Raw genomic sequence first — 18045 nt, forward strand, 5'->3', positions numbered from 1 at the left:
ACAAGCATCCAAGGCAAATGTCATAGGAGAGAAAAATGGCAAAAGATTTTATGTGGTGCAAAAATTAAGATTTGCTTAAGAATTTTGCTCAAGATCATTCCATGATGCCAAGAAAGGAGTCAACCTCCCCACCAACTTACTCCCTTCACTGTGCATCCTGTCTTCTGATCCTGCATGAGGATCTGCTAGCATGGACTCTTGTGGAGTCTTGTTGACTTCAGGAAGATTCTGCAGTCTTGCATGGCTCCACATTATTGGATCCAGGAGCATTACCTAGGAGACTCTTCAGGTCAGGGACGGTCTGTGTGTCTTGCAAAGTATCAAGCACGCTAATGGAGTTTAATAAAAATAAATAACAATTCCCTTATTTTTTTGTGCTGCAGAAAACTATTGATGGAAATAGCCAGATTTGCTGAACTTAAAGTCACACACATACCCTCCTCTGTTGGTAGATGAAAAAGTTTGCAAAGTGAAAGGCAAGTGTTTTCTCCTAGCACAGCACATTGCTGTACATAATTACACTCTTGCCTCCCTATTTGTTCCCAGAAACAACTGCCAGGTGGAGGGTTCTCAAGAGCAGGTGGGAAACACTGAAAGGAAGAAATTTCTGCTTAAAGTAAGGAACGCTGGGACTGTGGGCTAGAACATCTGGCTCTCTGCTGGTGAATAGGTCTTTGTGGGGTTACTTCCTGCAGGAAATCTGGAGTAAGCATGTGCAGTAGTTACCAGATACTAAGGAAACCCTTCAGAATTGCATTATTGAATGTTCTGCATCACTTCTTGGGGACAATAATTTCCATCACATTTTTGGAACAAAACTATTTGGAGGAGTGACATATTCCAGGCCAGATTCTACAAAATGCTAAATGCACTCAACTCCTGCATTATTGGGCTCTAAATAACCAACAAAAAAGTAGTTCTTTTTTGGTTCTTTCCAGATCTCCCGGAATGCAACATTCAGCAGCCAATCTGAAAAGTTCCTGCTGCTCCTGCAGAAAGAAGAGTACAAACAAGCCCCTTTCATGTCAGCCACATCCAGCTGGAATTGTCACAGCTTTCACAAAAGGGGACAAAGTGCCTGTGGTCTTTGTTCCCTCCAAAGGCCCAGCAACAAAAAGAATAATAATAAAAAATTCACATTCTTGGAAAGCAAAAGAGGCAAAGTTCCTTTATCAAATCTTAACAGTTTGCACTGAGTTTGCCACTTGGCCAACTCTAGAGCTATCCATGCTGCCTCTTATATAGGAAGTCACAATTCAGTTAAAAAGAAAGAAAACCAAGAGTTAAAGCACCAGTTTGGCTGTGGATCAACTTCAGAGATTCTGCCTTGTCCCTCCCCTAATTTGAGCAACAAGACGCAAGCACCCCTCCACTTATTGTGACTCCATTTGTCACTCTGGCATGTCCAGGGTGAGTGAAGAGGCCCCAAGTGACAGCCAGGTCTCCTGGTTAGCCGTACTGTTTTTCAAAAGTATGACTGCGTCTAGAGTCTAGGCTTCCTCCCAAAACCACAACCTCTGCTTTGGTATTGAAAGAATCGGTCTGTTTAAAAAAACTGCCCTCTCACTGGGTTTGCTTGAGCATCTGTTTCTGAAAAGTTGCTTAAAGGGCTGCAGAAGATTCCAGGGTTTGGAACCCTGCCACAGAACAGAGCCCAAGGTAATTCAAAATGAAACTCTAGTGCCATATCCCCCATTAGGGCAGGGCAGACTAAATGAAAGATAATCCCCTAAACCCTACTGTAACAGCGTTCACAACCTGCTCCAATAAGGCTTAGAGAGGCTTCAGGGTTGTGCAACACCCATGTCTTTATTTACCTACAGTTATCCCATCACCAGTGGGTATCTATTTAGAAGCTTTACAGGATTATTCAACCTCTTTTACAGGTAGAGTCAGCCTTCAGCTAAGAGGCCTCCAGTTCCCTCCCTGACTGTCTTCTCCCTGACTGCCCCTCACCTTCTGGCTCCCTCCCAGCCTTTATAGCCCCCCACTTTGCTTGCCAGGCCAGCAGGTGTTGCCAATCCTCAGGCCAGCATCAGGCCTTTTCCATCAGCCCCAATCCATTTCCCCTGATTGGAGCTGACTGGGCAGAGGCTAATTAGGTGCTTTTGCACAAGCACACTGCTACATACCTCCCCCCTTCAGCCGATGCAGGCCTGATCTTCCTCAGCCCTGCTTTCCTCAGCCTGGGTTTTAGTCCGGGGGTGGCCTCTTTGCCCAGCGTGGTGGTCCCTGGGCTCAACCCTCTGGGGTTTTGGCATGCCCCACCCACAAAAGGTGCATTGGGTAGGGAGTGGGCCACCCCACAAGTCCGCCTCCGCCCAGAGGTCGTCACACCAGTCACAACCTTGGGGCAGGTTGCCCCGGCTCGCTTTCCTTTCCTGGTGTGGGAGATGGATCAGAGCCAACTGCCCTGAGGCTACCCTGTATCTCCGGTTCGGGCCCTCTGCCTCTTGGAGTTTGGGCCTCCCCCTTTTGGGTTTCTACCCTCTGATCTTTCTTCAGCTTCTCTGCCTCTAACACAGGGATTCCCTCCCCTGGGTGATCCCATCCTGGGATGTTTGTTCCTTCCCCGGTCCCTCCCGTAGGGTCCCTATCCTGGCTCTGTTGAGGTTGTGGGGACTCCCCTTTCTCAGGGTCCACCCCTGTAGGGGCCTGGCCCCCTCCCTCCAGGGTTCTCTCTCTTGCTTTCTCTGTTGGTCTCCTTCCCGTGCCCTCTTTCCCTTTTGGGGAAGGGTTCCACTCCAACCCCAGAACCATGGGATAGGGCAACCCCTCTATTACCCCCACCCGCTTCCAGGCAGACTTTCCCTGGGCCACGGGACAATACTCCCCATCCCTATGGATGCAATCCTTTCTCCAGGGATAAGCCAATGCGGCTTTACCAAGTGCCGCTGTACGAGGGAGCGGGCTGAAGCCGTATCCACTAGACCCCTCTGGGGCTTTCGCCCCACCCATACAGTGATGGTGGCTATTCCACGCCTCTTCTTCCACCCCCAATCTTCATCCACCCATAGAATTCCGCAACCCCACAGTCCATCACTGGACAGTCACGGCTCTTATGTCCCAGCTGTCCACAGTGCCAGCACACAAGCTGTCCTGGGCAGTTAGGGGTTCCCTTGTGCGTCTCCCGTCGCTTGTCTACTGGCTTCCCAGCAGTTTGCTCACTGGGTTTCTTGCCTCCTTCTGCATTTCACAGGGTCCGATGCGCCCTCAGGGGGAAGTCTGCCTCTGCATATTCCGCTGTCTTTTTGATGGCGGCTTCTATAGTGGCAGGCTGATGTCACCACACCCAGACCCATATGCTATCTGGCAGACACTGTACAAACTGTTTGAGGATCACCTGATCCACGATCTCCCCCACGGTTTGGGAGTCGTGCCTCAACCACCGTGTCGCCCAGTCAGTCAATCTCTGGCCAAAGGCCCAGGGCTGCATGCACCTCGCCATCGGGCTGCCCAGAACTTTTGCTGGTATTTCTCTGATGAAAGCCCCAGACGGTCCAAGATGGCTGCCTTCACTGTCTCATAGTCCCTAGCCTGGGCATCCGTCAGGGCCACGTACGCCACCTGCAAGATATGGGGCTAGCCGCAGGGCCTAGGTTGTCCTGTCCCATGCTGTGCCCAGGGCCACCTGCTCAAAGGTACCCAAAAAGTCATCTGCCAGGGCCATCTTACAGAGGCTGAGGACCAGGGGCAGAGTGCCATCTCCCCCCTCAGGACTCACCAGTTTTTGCAGGAGCAGCTGCTGCACCGCTGCCTGTTCCTTGATAAAGTCCTGCACAGTCTGTTGTTGCTCAGCCTGCCATGCCAGTAAAGCTTGCCTCTCCAGCTGGTGGGACTGCTAAAAGGCCTGCAGTGCCTTCTGCATCTCCTTCTCATGTTGTTCTGAGCCACTGCAGAATGCCCTCCATTTCCAAGTCACCAAACTGCATCTCTGGCAAAGGATCATGGACAAGCCCCCATGTGTAACAGGATTCACAACCCACCCATCTTTCAGGGGCCCGCTTGCTGTCCCAATAAGGCTCAGAAAGGCTTCAGGGTTGTGCAACGCCTGTGTCTGTATTTACCTACAGTTATCTCACCACCAGTGTATCTATTTAGAAGCTTTACAGGATTAATCAACCTCTTTTATGGGCAGAGTCAGCCTCCAGTTCCCTCCCTCACTAACTGACTTCTCTCTGGCTGTCCCTCACATTTTGGCTCCCTCCCAGCCTTTATAGCCCTTGGCTTGTCAGGCCAGCAGGTGTTGCCAATCCTCAAGCCAGCATTAGGCCTTTTCCATCAGCCCCAATCTGTTTCCCCTGATTGGAGCTGACTGGGCAGGGGCTAATTAGGTGCTTTTGCACCAGCACCCTGCTACACCTACCCACTGAATTCCAACAACAGGCACTTGCATTACATTTCCAAAGCAGAAGCTTTCTGCGCCTTCAGAAGCCACACTGTGCTGGCATGTTTTTGGAAGGTAACAAACACTTGCCAGGTTGTCACCTAGCTAGTTAATATCTTGCATTCTTGTAGGAGTTGTTTTAACATCTCTGTTCTTCCAGCCCTGTCTTGATTCCCAGCCCTTACTGCACTGATTCCTCCCTTTGGAGCTGGTATTTTGTCAGGAGTTTCAAGAGCCGATAAAAACTTGCTGCCAAGTCCCTTTCTTCCCCACAACGTGTTTTATAACCCGGCATGTAGTTTAGTCTGTCTAAACACTGCACTAGTACACTGCCATCAGTTTCCATGGAGACAGTTAACTCTTCAGTGACCAGAAGTCTGTATATACCTCTTGTTCTTTTGGCTCATGAAAAGAATGGCAATGCTGGTGGAAGACAGCCAGGCAGGGATACTGCTTTAAGGGAGAGTTTGTTGCTTCATAGACCTAGTTCCACTTCTTCAGTCCAATCACAAAAATGACGTTTGGTTAAGATCAGTCCATAGTAACCTCATAATATGGGGGAACTCTTTCCCTTTTGCTTCCTCCCCCATTGTATTATGCACCCCCTTGCAAGCCCCAAGAGCACAACCCCAGTTATACCCACACTTGATATCTCAGATCAAGGCAAGGCAAAAATTATGAGTCATAACGAGTAACAGCAGGTCACTCAAGAATAAAATGAGATCAGCACCTTGACATTGAACTCAGTCAGAAAGCCACCAGTCAGAGAAATCTTGCAAACAATGTGATCTGTACAAGGCTATTCCGGAGGGGATGCTACACAGGGCTTCACTGCTTATCCTACTTTTAATGTCTTGCGTTTCTAGAGAAGATGTAAGTTATCAGAAAGTGTAATTAACAGGGTGTATTTAATTCCTTAGTCAAAGCATTAAAAGGGAGTAGCAGATGCTTGAATTCTCACAGGTTTCAACATATGAAAGGCACATGTGGAAGCTCCAGCAATAGGTGCAAACACATTGGCTTCTCAAACACCACTGTTTTCAGAAAAGGCAAAAATCTCCTTGGCAGCCGCCTCTCAGCTGACACACTTACTGCTAGTGCAAAGTAAAGAAAGTGCCCGCAATAAAATTCTTCAAGTGAACTTTCAATAGTACGGCTTCCTAGAAGGATCCTCAGCTATAAAACTCTTCATAATGTTTTCCAGGCTATCAGGACTAAAGCAAATTTTACCTTTCCCAGGCCTTTGAACGTGTATGTAATGTTTTTCTTGGCTTTCAGAAGCAAATGCACTATAGAAACTAGACACAAATAACTAGGCATCTCTGCAGGTTTTTATAGAGGAGGGTTATTAAGACGAGAGGGAAACTTTTTTGTCAGCAGGTTCAACTAATTTAAAATGCTACTGATGAGATTCCATGTTAGTGAATCAAGACAACATTACACTGAAAAGTTAGTATATTTTTGCCTCTATTTAATTTATTTTTCATAGAAGCTGCCAAGTTGACTTCTTTGCAGTCTGCTTTCTCGGTCTGTCTACAGAGGAGTCACAGTACTGGTATCAGCAACGCAAGCTTCCCCAAACCACTTGTGTGTCTCTCAACCCTGAGCTACAGAGACAACCTCTAGAGGCAAGAATAGGACTTCAGTCACCATGTCTATTCAACCCTTCCCTTCTCTGCAAAGATTGACATCTAGGCTGAAAGCTTGTGCCCACTGTTATGCAAACATCTGTATGCTAGGAACTAGACAGAGACCACTCACTCATTTATTATACAGTAGGCCATGGAACAGCATCAAACAGCAACCATATTTGGTCATTTAATACCAACCTGGGCCATATGCAAACCAGGTAACTAGAGTGAGTCTCCATTATCCCATTCCCTTGAGCCACCCAGTAATTCCCCCCACCCCTCATTTATGAATACCACTCAGATGCCAAAGATTGGAGCAGGAGAACATTAAGAAGGTCCCAATGATAATGTGGTTTTCCTTTCAGTTTTTTTTTTTTTAATCCTATATATTGTAGTTTTCCTGTCCCCAGTGTCACACTATTTCAACTTGTTATTTTATGTCAGAAAAGACAGACACACAAAAAAATCCTCCAAGGATCAGAGCATATTGTGGAAAATTCTTGGGAAACTTATTACACACCTCCCTAACTTTTGTGAAGGGCTATGACTGTACAGAGCCCATGCATTCTGTTGCCACTAATTGGTGTGAATTACATCATTCCAAGCTGCTAAGGGCAGTTCCCTCGCTTGTGAGAATCTGTCTTGACTTTTATTGTTGTTAAGTATTATTATTTGCTTGGCAGCAGGTCATGAAGGAAATGTTGGCTGCCCACACCTTCAATTTTGTTTTTGTCTGCATGCAGGAAACCTGTCACTTTTACAATTACTGATTTCTAGAAAGTCTGCAAAGCTTGTTTTTCTTGGAGAGGTGGTAATCTTGGAAAGCTGCTGCGCAGAGTTTAATTTTTAAAACAACTCCCACTCTCCATTGTTCCCTTAAGGGGGGGGGGGGGAAATCACTTAAAATAGAGATACATAAGGCAACTCCAAAAAACTATATAGGGTCAGGTCATCTTTCACATTTTTTATCCTGCCCCCATTTTAACTTGATTGCTTAAAACTGTAATAAAGCCTTAATTAACAGAGGGTCCTGTGGCACCTTTAAGACTAACAGAAGTATAGGGAGCATAAGCTTTCGTGGGTAAGAACCTCACTTCTTCAGATGCAAGGGAAGAAGTGAGGTTCTTACCCACGAAAGCTTATGCTCCCTATACTTCTGTTAGTCTTAAAGGTGCCACAGGACCCTCTGTTGCTTTTTACAGATTCAGACTAACACGGCTATCCCTCTGATACTTAAAGCCTTAATTGTTTTTTTGGAAGTGGGGGGAGAAAGACAAGGGGGAGCTGTAATTTGGAAGTAGTTCTCTAGCCCTCCAACTTCTCCTAAATGGGTCTGGTTAAGCCTAAACGGGTGGTTTTCCATATTTCATATGCTGGTTACTTTTCAAAGTTTTAGCAAAAGAGTCCCTCCTCCTTCCCAGCCCCACACAGAGAACTTTCTCGATGTCAGGGAACATAATATCAGTGTGGAAGAGAAGTGCCACCTTCCTCTGCGTGCAATGCAGAGGGGCGGGGGGCATTTCAACTTCTCTCTTGCAAAGCACTCTGACATCGCTGCAAGCGGGAAACGTTGCTCGCAAGCCGCACGCTCGCCAAACCGTAGCGCTCCCTCCCCCGCAACACGACGATGCATCTGTGGCACCACAAGGTGCATCTCCGTCCGGGGGGGGGGGGGGGGGCGGCATTCATTCCTCCCCGCGGTTGGGGCCGTGGAGGAGGTTAGCCGCGGGCAGAGGTGCCAGCCGCCGGGAGAAGCCAGGCGCGGGCTAGGGAAGGAAGGGGAACACTCACCGATGTCAGAGTTGCAGAAAGCATCCTGGGGGTGGATGGGGAGGCAGGTACAAGCCTCCGCCACCAAGTCGCTCAGGCTCCAGCTGCAGAGGAGCACGAGGAGGAAGCTGAGCCACACAGACATGATGCTGGTGCCGCTGCTGGCCCAAAGCTGCTCTCCACTGGGGAGGGGCGGGCGGGCTGGCTTGTTGGTGGGGAGGGGGTGTTGTTCTTTTTTAGGTTTCTTTTTAAACGGTCTTTGAGCCGCTTCTCCTTGCGCCGCCCCCTCTCAGTCCAGTCGCTGCTGGGCAGTGCGGTTGTGTGGCAGCTTTGCCTGGGCTCCCCCTGCACGCGGAGTTCGAAGCTCTCAGCGCCTTTGCTGCTCTCCCGGGCTGGCGGCTGCAGTTATAGCCTGGATAGCGCCCTCTCGGGCTCGTGGGGTGCGCCCCCGCCCCGACCAATCGGAGCCCCGCATTACCTCATCTCCCAGGCAAAGGGGAGAGGCTAGGGACGAGCTGGGGGGGTGGGCGGGGTTGGAGCGAGGGATTCAGTGCCTTATAGGGAATAATATGGCTGTGGGAGTGTGGTGGGGCTGGGAGAGGGGATCACAGCAAAGCTGCTTGTTGCCTGCAGCATGGGCCCCTCTGGAGCAGAGAGAGGGAGATGCAGATGGAGGAAAGGGGTTAATAAGGGTTGCTACCTGTTTCAAAGCCCAACCAAAAGTTCCTTGTTCAGGGCAGCCGCTCTCCTTTCCCATCCCACCGCCTGGTGCTGGAGGCAGATGCTGTTGCAAACAGGTTGCATTATTCTTGGATCACAGCGCCGAGCAGATCCCCAGCTCCTGTAAACTGCCATGGCTTCGTCATTACTTCAGTGATGGAGCTGTGCTCATTTACAAACGTTTTGACAATGTGCCTCGCACTCCAACACATATTTCGGTGGCAGAATCCAATATGGGAAGATCAATTCAAAGTGCAGATTTTTTTTTTCATCTGTAATTACTTTCCTGGAAAATAGCTCATCTGAGTGGGATGAGGTCCTAGAATATGAATGATTTTTTTTTTTAAGGAAATATATCACAGCAAGAAATTAACATACTAGTGCTTCTTTTCCTTCCTCAGTGTGCAATGGAATGGGGTTGGAAGAAAAAAAGAAGGGCAAGTCCTATTTGGGCTGTAAACCAGGATTTAATGTTTGTGTTTTTTAATCCTATCCAAACCCTTCCCCACAAGACTCCCAGGCAGCAAAGGGTGATAAAGCAAACTGTTAAAACTGAGCTGGAAAAATAACCTGTCATATCTACCCAGGCACTCCCAACTCTTAATCTTGCTGTATATTTTAGTAGTGATGCTTTAGTGCAATGTATAGTGAAGTCCTGTTTGCTTTGGTTTGGTTTCCCTTATCCCTGTTTGGAACTGTACATTTCTCTCAGATGCAGACATGTAACTGTTACAGTAGAGATGGACTTTGAGGAAGGAAGATTGCCAGATGCACAATACAGACAGCCTTATTATCCTGCAAAGGGACTGAGGAGTGATTAATGAAAGTATCAAACCACTGCACTTAATATCAGAGTATTTTCCATGGGGTTTATAAGATTTAAGGATTTCGAGTTGTACATTATGCCAGTATTAAAGGCCAGAGACCAGCTGTCCTAAGTTTCTAAACAGTAGGCTAAATCTTCAAATGTACAGTTCAGTTACATCTGAGTAAAAGATTGCCTATCTGTACCTAGTTTTTAATTGTACAGCCTATAGAAAACAAATTAAGAACTCTAGTCCCTTGGAAGGATAGACTTTGTTTTGGGTATTACTATTAGACCACTACAGTATGGATGGTTATATTAGAGAGGAAGGATTGTCTAGAGGTTAAGGTGGTGCTAGTTTGGGACTTGGGAGACCTGGGTTCAAGCTGTGCCACCCGTGACCGGTGTGACCACTTAGCGTACGTCTACACTGCAAAAAGAAAAAAGCCACAGCAGCGAATCTCAGAGTCTGGGTCTACAAACTCGGGCTTGTGCTATGGTGCTAAAAATAGCTGTGTAGATGTTCCAACTTGGGCTGGAACTCTGAGACTTACCCCCCTTTCTGGGTTTCAGAGCCTGAGCTCCAGCCTGTGGTGCAGGAAAATATACATGGTTATATTTGCCACCATGGTGTGAGCGCCACAAGCCTGAATCTGTAGACCCAGGCTTTGAGATTCAGAGCTGGGGGAAGTGGGAGTTGGCGAGTTGGGGGTTTTTTGTTGTGGTTTTGGGTTTTTTTGTTTGTTGGCAACGTAAACATACTCTTTCTCTCTCTGTGCCTCAGGTCTTCATCTGTAAAATGAGGATGATAGCACTTCTTTACCTCATGCAGGAGTTGTGTGGTTAAATACATTAAAAACTGTGTGGTGCTCACACAATGTACATATATAAATATAAGTACAAGAGAGTGAGAGACAGTTCTCTGAAGCAGATCACTTTAATGTCTAACTGTACATAGTTTTGTGATGCATCTTTGCAACCTGAGAAACCCCAGGCAAAAATATGAGTTGGGTATTTGTAATCTGTAGTTGAGTGCATATGAGAAAAGCTAAATCCCTGGGACTAGACTCTGATCTCAGTTTTACTGGTGTAAATCAGGAGTAGCTCCATTGAAATCAGCTGAGGTACACTGGTGTAAACCCATATTAATAAGATCAGAATCTTGCCCTGCACTTTTTTCACTATTAGAAATATGGGTCTGAAATTGACATCACCAGCATCATGATACAACTGACCAATCAGCAAACAGCACCACAACACAATATTCGAGAGAGGAAGGATATACTGAAAATTAGAGAGTTTGGCTCACAAACTCCCAAATTTTGATCCCACTGACTCCCTCTGTCGCTTTGACCAGGTCACTCGCTGAGTCAGTTTTCTCATCTCTAAAATGGAAATAGTAATGCTTCCCTACCTCACTAAGGTGTTATGAGAGTTAATGAGTTGAAGTTTGTAAAATGCTCTGAAGATGTTACATGCTAAAAGTTGGTATTATACTCAGACAAAAGACATACTCAGAAGAAACTGAAAGGGGCAGAGGAACAAACCCCTGAGTTCCTTCCCCCTCTGATTCCGAAAAGGGGATCAGGCCAGGAGTTCCTGAAGTTACAAGAGGCTCCTAAATGCTTGGGGCTTGCCACCAATGCATTCTTTGTCAAAGAGGTGGATTTTCTATTGTGCTATATTGGTTTTTCTGTATTTCTCCCTGTACTGAATGCTGAGCAATAGTAACAATAATACATAGCTCGCATAGAATGCTTTTCAGGTGCAGACCTCAAAGGGCTCAGGAGATCTAGGTTCTAGTTCCAGCTCTGCCATGGGTCTGCTGAGTGACTTTGGGCAAGTCACTGCCCATCTCTGTGCCTCAGTTTCCCCACCTGTAATATTGGAGTAATGATACTGATGAGAAGAGCTGTATGAGAGCTTGCTATTGGTATTATTATGGGGAAACTGTGGCACAGAGAGGTGAAGGGATTTGCTGAAGGTCATGCAGCAGGGCAGAGCTGGGATTACAACCTAGATCTGACTCCCCATCTAATGCCCTAGCCTCTGGGCCACAACAGTTTTTGGAGGGAAAACTAAAGGAGGAAAAACCAGAACTCTTCTTCTTGAAGAAAACTTTAAGCCTTTTGTGGCCATTTTCAAAAATACCTTGATCCACTTTGTGCTAGGATCCCATAAGCTAAGCATGACTGGGCTAGGTCAATACTTGGTGTGAAAATTCCAAGGATAACCCATGTAACATCTGTAGGTGTTGGTGACTCAGTATGTGGCGTCCTTTCCTGTGAGTCAGTCCTGAGTTAATGTCTCAACATAGTGCTAGGGGGCACTGCGCTGCAAGATATAGGTTGGGTTTTGTTTCAGTGTGGAGTGAAGCGGGGGTTCTGACCACTTGTGATAACCAAAGAATCCATGGTGCTTTTTGCCAGAGTAGGGTGGTTAACCCTTATGTCCTGGTTAAATTCCAGCAACAATAACTACTTTCTGCTTCCATGAGTTCCCACTATGATTTAAATTGGATACATTACTCTTCTCTTCCCCCTCTTCAAATCCTGTTGCATACTGATGCCAGGCAGGGAATGTCTGAGGTGTTCCACCCCAGAGGTGGCTGCTGTGGTTGAAGTAGCCCCGGTACACAGGGTGTAAATCACTCTGGGATCCTCCTGCAGGACAAAGGGTGCTATGTAAATGTAAGCTACTACTGTAAAGTAATGGAAAGGGTATTCTCCTCCTTTCTGGCTGCCTCTGAAAGTGAAATTTTATGGGGCCTAGGTACTGCAAGAAAACTGCTTCTGAACTGACAAAAACTTAATGTAATTAGTACAAAAAGACGTTTCATGAAACTAGGGGAACTGTTGGTTAAAAGTACCAAAATTAAGTGCAAAGCAATGCCAGAACTGCTCCAGCTAACCAAGGAGCACCCAGGGTCAGACCCACAACTGGCATAAAGGCACAGAGCCCCACTGCAGTCAATAGCCTCCTGTCTGCAAGTTAGTCAGCCCAGCCACTTCCGTGAACAATAGGTTAACTTAAAGCACTATACATCTTTTTTACAAATTCTAACTTCTCCACGGAAAGTCGACGCAGTCCATCAACATGGAGTCATGCCAGTCGCATTTTAAATTGTTAACTACTGGCAAAAATAAGTTTCCCTCCCTTGCTTTAATAAGTCTCCTTGTAGTCAATGGAGCAGTGCTGATTTACACCAATTTAGCATCTGGCCCTCAGTCATTGAAAACTCCAGATGGTCATTTTTACACCGGGCTGCCTTCATACCGACGATGGCAGAGAGTAAATACCTTTCTCTCCTGGCTGGTGCCACTTTTGATTCTGTTAGATTGCAGGGTGTCTCTTGCCCTACTGTCTCACACTGTGCCATGGAATAGGAAATCCCACATGAACAGTCCTGGATTAACAAGAGGGATTCTGTTATTATATGTTTCTTTATCAAGGATCTGGTCCTCTGTATTTGTATAAGCTGCTCTTTGGGAAGACACTTTTGTTCAGTGTTGGTTTTGCATGTTAGCTATGATTTATTTGTATGAAGAAAGGTTGAGAAAAATGCCTCTATTAATTGCTTTCTTATGCCAGTGAACTTTATATGTTATGCTTATTCACTAAATAGTTGCTTTGTGGTTTCTTTAAAAACTACATCTTTGGTTCCCTCTCTCTCTCTTTCTCTCTCTCTGTACAAATTTTATTTGATCTAATTATCTGAGGTTATAAAGGAATCATGCCACCTTCCTGTCTGCAAGTCAGATGCAGGTGAGACTACACCCTATTCCCAAGCTTCAGATTACAGATAAACTATAGCATAATAATCACCTCAAACATTTTTATAGCACATTTAATTCCAAGGGATCCTAAAGTGCTTAACAGATTGTGTGTATGGGGAGCACCCATTCTGGTGTGGAACACAGCTGCCATGTGGCACCAGCAACATTACACAAAAGGGATTTTAGGATAAGAAATCAACCTCTCAGTAGTTAGGGGATCCTCAAATCAGACTGACTGTTATTTTCCTCAGTCACAGGTGGACATTAAAGAATAAAATGTTTTATTACCAGCCTATAAAGCTGAAACAGGGGGGCTAGATCCTGCATGGTGCTAATCATTCTGGCCCTGATACAGCAAAGCATTTAGGCACATACTTAAGTCCCACTGAAGACAAAGGGACTGCTTACATGCATAGAGTTAAGCAAGTGCTCAAGTGCATGGCTGGATGAGAGCCAAAGGGCTCAGCCTCTTGAAGGATCATGGAGCCCTCTAAGTTGGGGATGGAGGTTGTGATTAGGTGCTGCGACAAAGCTCTGTGTGCATGTGTGTATGTGTGTTTGTGTTTCTAGCCAACATTATTGGAATCTTACTTTTGCAAGCAATGACTTTACTTCATTTTTGTTTAAAATAAGGATTTCCACATCTCTTTGCTGTGCTTTCATGCTAGTGGGGCCATTTCCAAATGGAAGCATTTGAAAACCTGAACTCTAAGCTGCATCAATCGCTTTAAATGACTGAACAAAGAAATTTCAAATAGATGAAGTGCTTCAAATGCTAAAAAGAACTGGAGTTCCCAGAGCTTTGGAGCCTGGCACTGAGCAAGGGAGAGAGTGAGAGCAACTGAAAAACACTTTTCTGTTGTTTCTTTGTATGAACTGGTTTCGGGCTTATGCAATGCACAGTAATTAAAATGACTGGAATGCTTCACATTTTTCAGGGAGCTTTAAAGCCACACACCGGTTGAGTTTGGGCTCATGACTGCACTTGAGGCTGGAAGTGTCTTTTGGCATATTCTGAAGGAGATACTGCCTGACTATGGGAGAGGGCGGGGGGAAGGAGTGTGTATGATGTCTGGTGAGCAGCAATAGCAGCTGCTCTCTGGGGATCAGCTGAATGGGGCATCTCGTAGGTGAGGGGGTTTGTGGCTCGCTAACTCTTGGGTGAGATGTAAACTGAAGGTCCTGATCCTGAGTGCTCATTAAAGAGCTCATTGCTTGCTTTCACAAAAGCAGGGGTATTAGCCTGGGTGTCCTGTCGAAATTACAGTCACACTCCCTGGATCCCTGCTGAAATACATTACCCTCCTTTACTTGTGCCCTGTTCATCCATTGCACCTTCCCATCTCAGATGTGCTGAACTTCAGTGGTGTCTGCAGTGGTAGCTGGATATATTTATTTAGGTCCCAATACAGCATTTAGAGTTCAGCAGGCAGAGAGCCTGGCCACAGTTCTGTAGCCTGCCCAGGCGTCTGGCTCACCACATGCTAGTCGCACCCTGAGGGGGCTCGCTCCCCTTGGCAGTGGCAGCAAAGATGTTCTGCAGCTACTCGGTCCAGCCCCCTTGGCAGACTCTAGGATTGCACTCTCTTCACTGACTCTGTTTACCAAGGAGAGTCAGGGGAGTGTTATGGCAGGGAGAGCTGCTGCCTCACTCAATCTCCCTGCATGGGAAGACTGACAGTCAGGGAGCTCAGCCTGAAAAACAGGGAGAGAGGGCTGAGTCAGAACTGTCATCTGGGAACAGCAGCTGATTGGCCTGAAGACTTCTCCCCTTCTGTGAGCAATGGAGCAGAAGGGTAGCACAGGTCTTCTCCTGTCTCGCCCCGCTAGCTAGTATTTTGAGGGCTCCGACTGAGCGTGGCCCACCATCACGAGTCCCCTCACTCCCTTCCCCATAGCTCACTCTGCACGACCCCAGGGCCTCCACAATCCTTGTATGAGGGTTGAGGGGGGAGAGAGGGTCAGGAGGAAAAACCAGTGTGGGGGCAATCACTTTGTTTCCCCTCCTGCCCTGGCCTGACCATCTTGAAGATCAGGCAGGCCAGCACACACCTCTGCTAGAGTAATGGACCTGTCAGCCCCTGGAAGTTGGCCCATTGTAAAGACCTTTGGGATACTTAGAGATGAAAGGCAATTTCTAAATGTTCAAATTATTACAATTATCAAAGGCAGAAAGTGAAGGAACATCAAGAGATGTAGACAGATGAAGGTGCTGCTTGTTTCATTTCAAGTGACATGGGAGCTGGTGAAAGCTGTCAGACTGAAGGCACTAGAGACAAACATCCTGTCTTTAGCCATTGAACAGGTACCGTATGGACAGCAGCAGGATGAGCTTCCCCACACTGTCCCACCAATGAACCTCTTCCGTGCCCTGCAGAAACCTGTAGGAGTGAGAAAGTGTCTCAGCCTGTGTGGCCCACCTGGTTTGCTGATACTGCTAACCAGGGTACTGTTGTGATCGTGTTACTTTATGATGTGGCCACTTGTCCGCTAATGAGCTGACTGACTGACTTTGCACAGGCCACCAAACAGATGTCAAAGAAACGTGGGGTTTAAAAATCTAAAGACAGCTCTGGTGTGTGCAAACTGCAGTTGTGGTGGTTGATGTTTTTAAAATCCAAACTGGGTTTTCATTCGAAAGCCAGCCATAAGCTTCAGCAACAGAAGAGCACTCTCCCCCTGCAATGATCCAGAGTCCCACCTGTTGGGATTCCCTCTGAGACCTCTTTCCACTCAGCTTCCCAAGAACTCACTTCAACTCCAGGTCTCGTCACTTTGGTATCTTTATATTGCGTTCAGCAAAGCTACACTGAGTTCATAGACTTGTAGCAGACTTTAAGGTCAGAAGGGATCATAGTGATCATCTAGTCTGACCTCCTGCGCCTTGCAGGCTACAGAACCTCACCCACTACTGAAATAAACCCCTAACCTCTGGCTGAGTTACTGAAGTCATCAAATCATGGTTTAAAGACTTCAATTTACAGAGAATCCACCATTTACACTAGATTAAACCTGCAAGTGACCTGTGCCCCATGCTGCAAAGGAAGGCAAAAACCCCCCAAGGTCTCTGCCAATCTGACCCAGGGGATAATTCCTTTTCAACCCCAAATATGGTGATCAGTTAGACCCTGAGCATGTGGGCAAGACCCTCCAGACAGATACCTGGGAAAGAATTCTCTGCAGTAACTCAGAGCCCTATCCCTCTAATGTCCTGTTGAGTCGATCAGATTCATAGACTCATAGACTCATAGACTCTAAGGTCAGAAGGGACCATTATGATCATCTGGTCTGACCCCCTGCATGCTGCAGGCCATAAAACCGTCCCTATCCCTTCCCTGGACTCTGCTGTTGAAGTCCCCAATCCTGTTTTAAGTGACTTCAATCAGCAGAGACCCTCCTGCTAGAGATCCCTGCCCCATGCTGCGGAGGAAGGCGAAAAACCTCCAGAGGCTCAGCCAATCTGCCCTGGAGGAAAATTCCTTCCCGACCCCAAATATGATTCAAGCATAGGGAGTGTACATAGAACGTATTACACATCCAAAGTTACATAGAAAACCTCTTCCTTTATATACATTTACATATTACATTGTATTTACTACACATCGTATCATACATTTTGGAACTGGCTTTGGTTACTTTGTAGGAACCAATCCCTGCACAGAATGCTCTGTCCATGCACTGTTCGTGCATAATCTGACCTCTATCTTATCTTACATTTAGGCTTGTTTACTATTACAAGCATGTTTCCACTGATCTTAGCTAGCCATTCTGATTCCAACATACTGCTTGTTATGACAACATAACCTTCCACTCGCTTTCCCAATCATACCCACTAAAAAAATAAGGTAAGTTTCTTACATCAAGCCAGGCCTATGCTGTCCAGCAGAGTTTGGGAGATTTTTGGCATTGCTCTTATGAAGATTTCAAGGCAAAAGGCCTTATCTGGAGCAAAAGACAGAACTTCCGTTTCCTCACTGTTCTGGAATTTTGCTCCATAAATCTTTGAATGCCGTATGAGACAGAAGATGAGGGAATGGTAGATATACAGCCTAGAATAAGGATTGTGTCAGTTGTTTATTTCATTGCTCTTCGTGTATTAAGAATAATACATTCATCAAAAGAAAATGGAAAACCTTTCCCAGGTCTGCATGTTAAGTTCCATACCTACTGTCTTAATGTCAGAAGTGAAAAGGTTGGTGCTAGATTTAGCACAGATGTGTGAAAATGGTGTTCTTTTACAGCTGAAGAAAGAGCAAAAAATAGTCTCACATCTCATTTACTTTAATCAGAGGTACAGAGATATCTATTAGTTGTGATTCCCTATGCATTGTTGAAGAAAGTTTCAGCAGAGGATGCAAAGGCATTGAAAGAAATCACAGTTAATTTATCAAAATGCCTGTGGTTTCCATTTCATGGCAGGTGATAATAAATACTGTGCCAAGAGAGTTAATATGTAACTAGAGTATTGTAATAAATACAACGTTTCTCCAGGTGGAACTATGGAAGAGAAATGTGGCAAAGCTGTTTTCCTTTACACTGAATGAAAGTATCTTTAACAGATGCTGCAGGAATAGGTCTGTGAGTCCATACTTTACAATCAGGACCCTAAAAACACAGCCTCCTCTATTAACAGAGTTCAGCTCCCTTGTTTTACTCTTAACATCTATGCTACCAAATCTCTTCCAAAGTGGTTCCTTGAAATTAGATTTTAATTTTAATTTAAGCATAAATTCTTCCATGCTGGGATAGTGTCTTTCTGTGTGATTGCACAGCACCGAGCACTGTGGGGCCCACATCCTGACTAGTCTTTAGATGCTATCCCAATATAAATAATAATTAATAATAGTAGTTATTAGCATGTCCCTGGATCCCCAGGGTCACGGCAGCCAACAGTTCTATGAGCTCAACCTCAGGGCACAGCAGTTTGTGGAGCACTGTTTTGGAGAGACATGCAAG

The 18045-nt window shown here is 46.1% G+C and overlaps 2 protein-coding genes across 2 annotated transcripts in view; one reads left to right on the forward strand and one right to left on the reverse strand.

The window, feature by feature from the left end:
* TIMP3 (TIMP metallopeptidase inhibitor 3) overlaps positions 1-7983 on the reverse strand; it is a 48625-nt gene extending 40642 nt beyond the window's left edge. The window contains exon 1 of the mRNA XM_054032574.1: positions 7810-7983. Within this exon, the coding sequence (XP_053888549.1) occupies positions 7810-7933 (124 nt within the window). The 5' untranslated portion in view covers positions 7934-7983. The remainder of the gene's footprint in view (positions 1-7809) is intronic.
* Positions 1-18045, forward strand: part of SYN3 (synapsin III) — a 265520-nt gene that overhangs the window by 147212 nt on the left and 100263 nt on the right. The gene's annotated exons all lie outside the window — the stretch shown is intronic.

Source organism: Malaclemys terrapin, chromosome 1, assembly GCF_027887155.1.
Source record: "Malaclemys terrapin pileata isolate rMalTer1 chromosome 1, rMalTer1.hap1, whole genome shotgun sequence".
In the NCBI taxonomy this organism is placed as follows: Eukaryota; Metazoa; Chordata; order Testudines; family Emydidae; genus Malaclemys; species Malaclemys terrapin.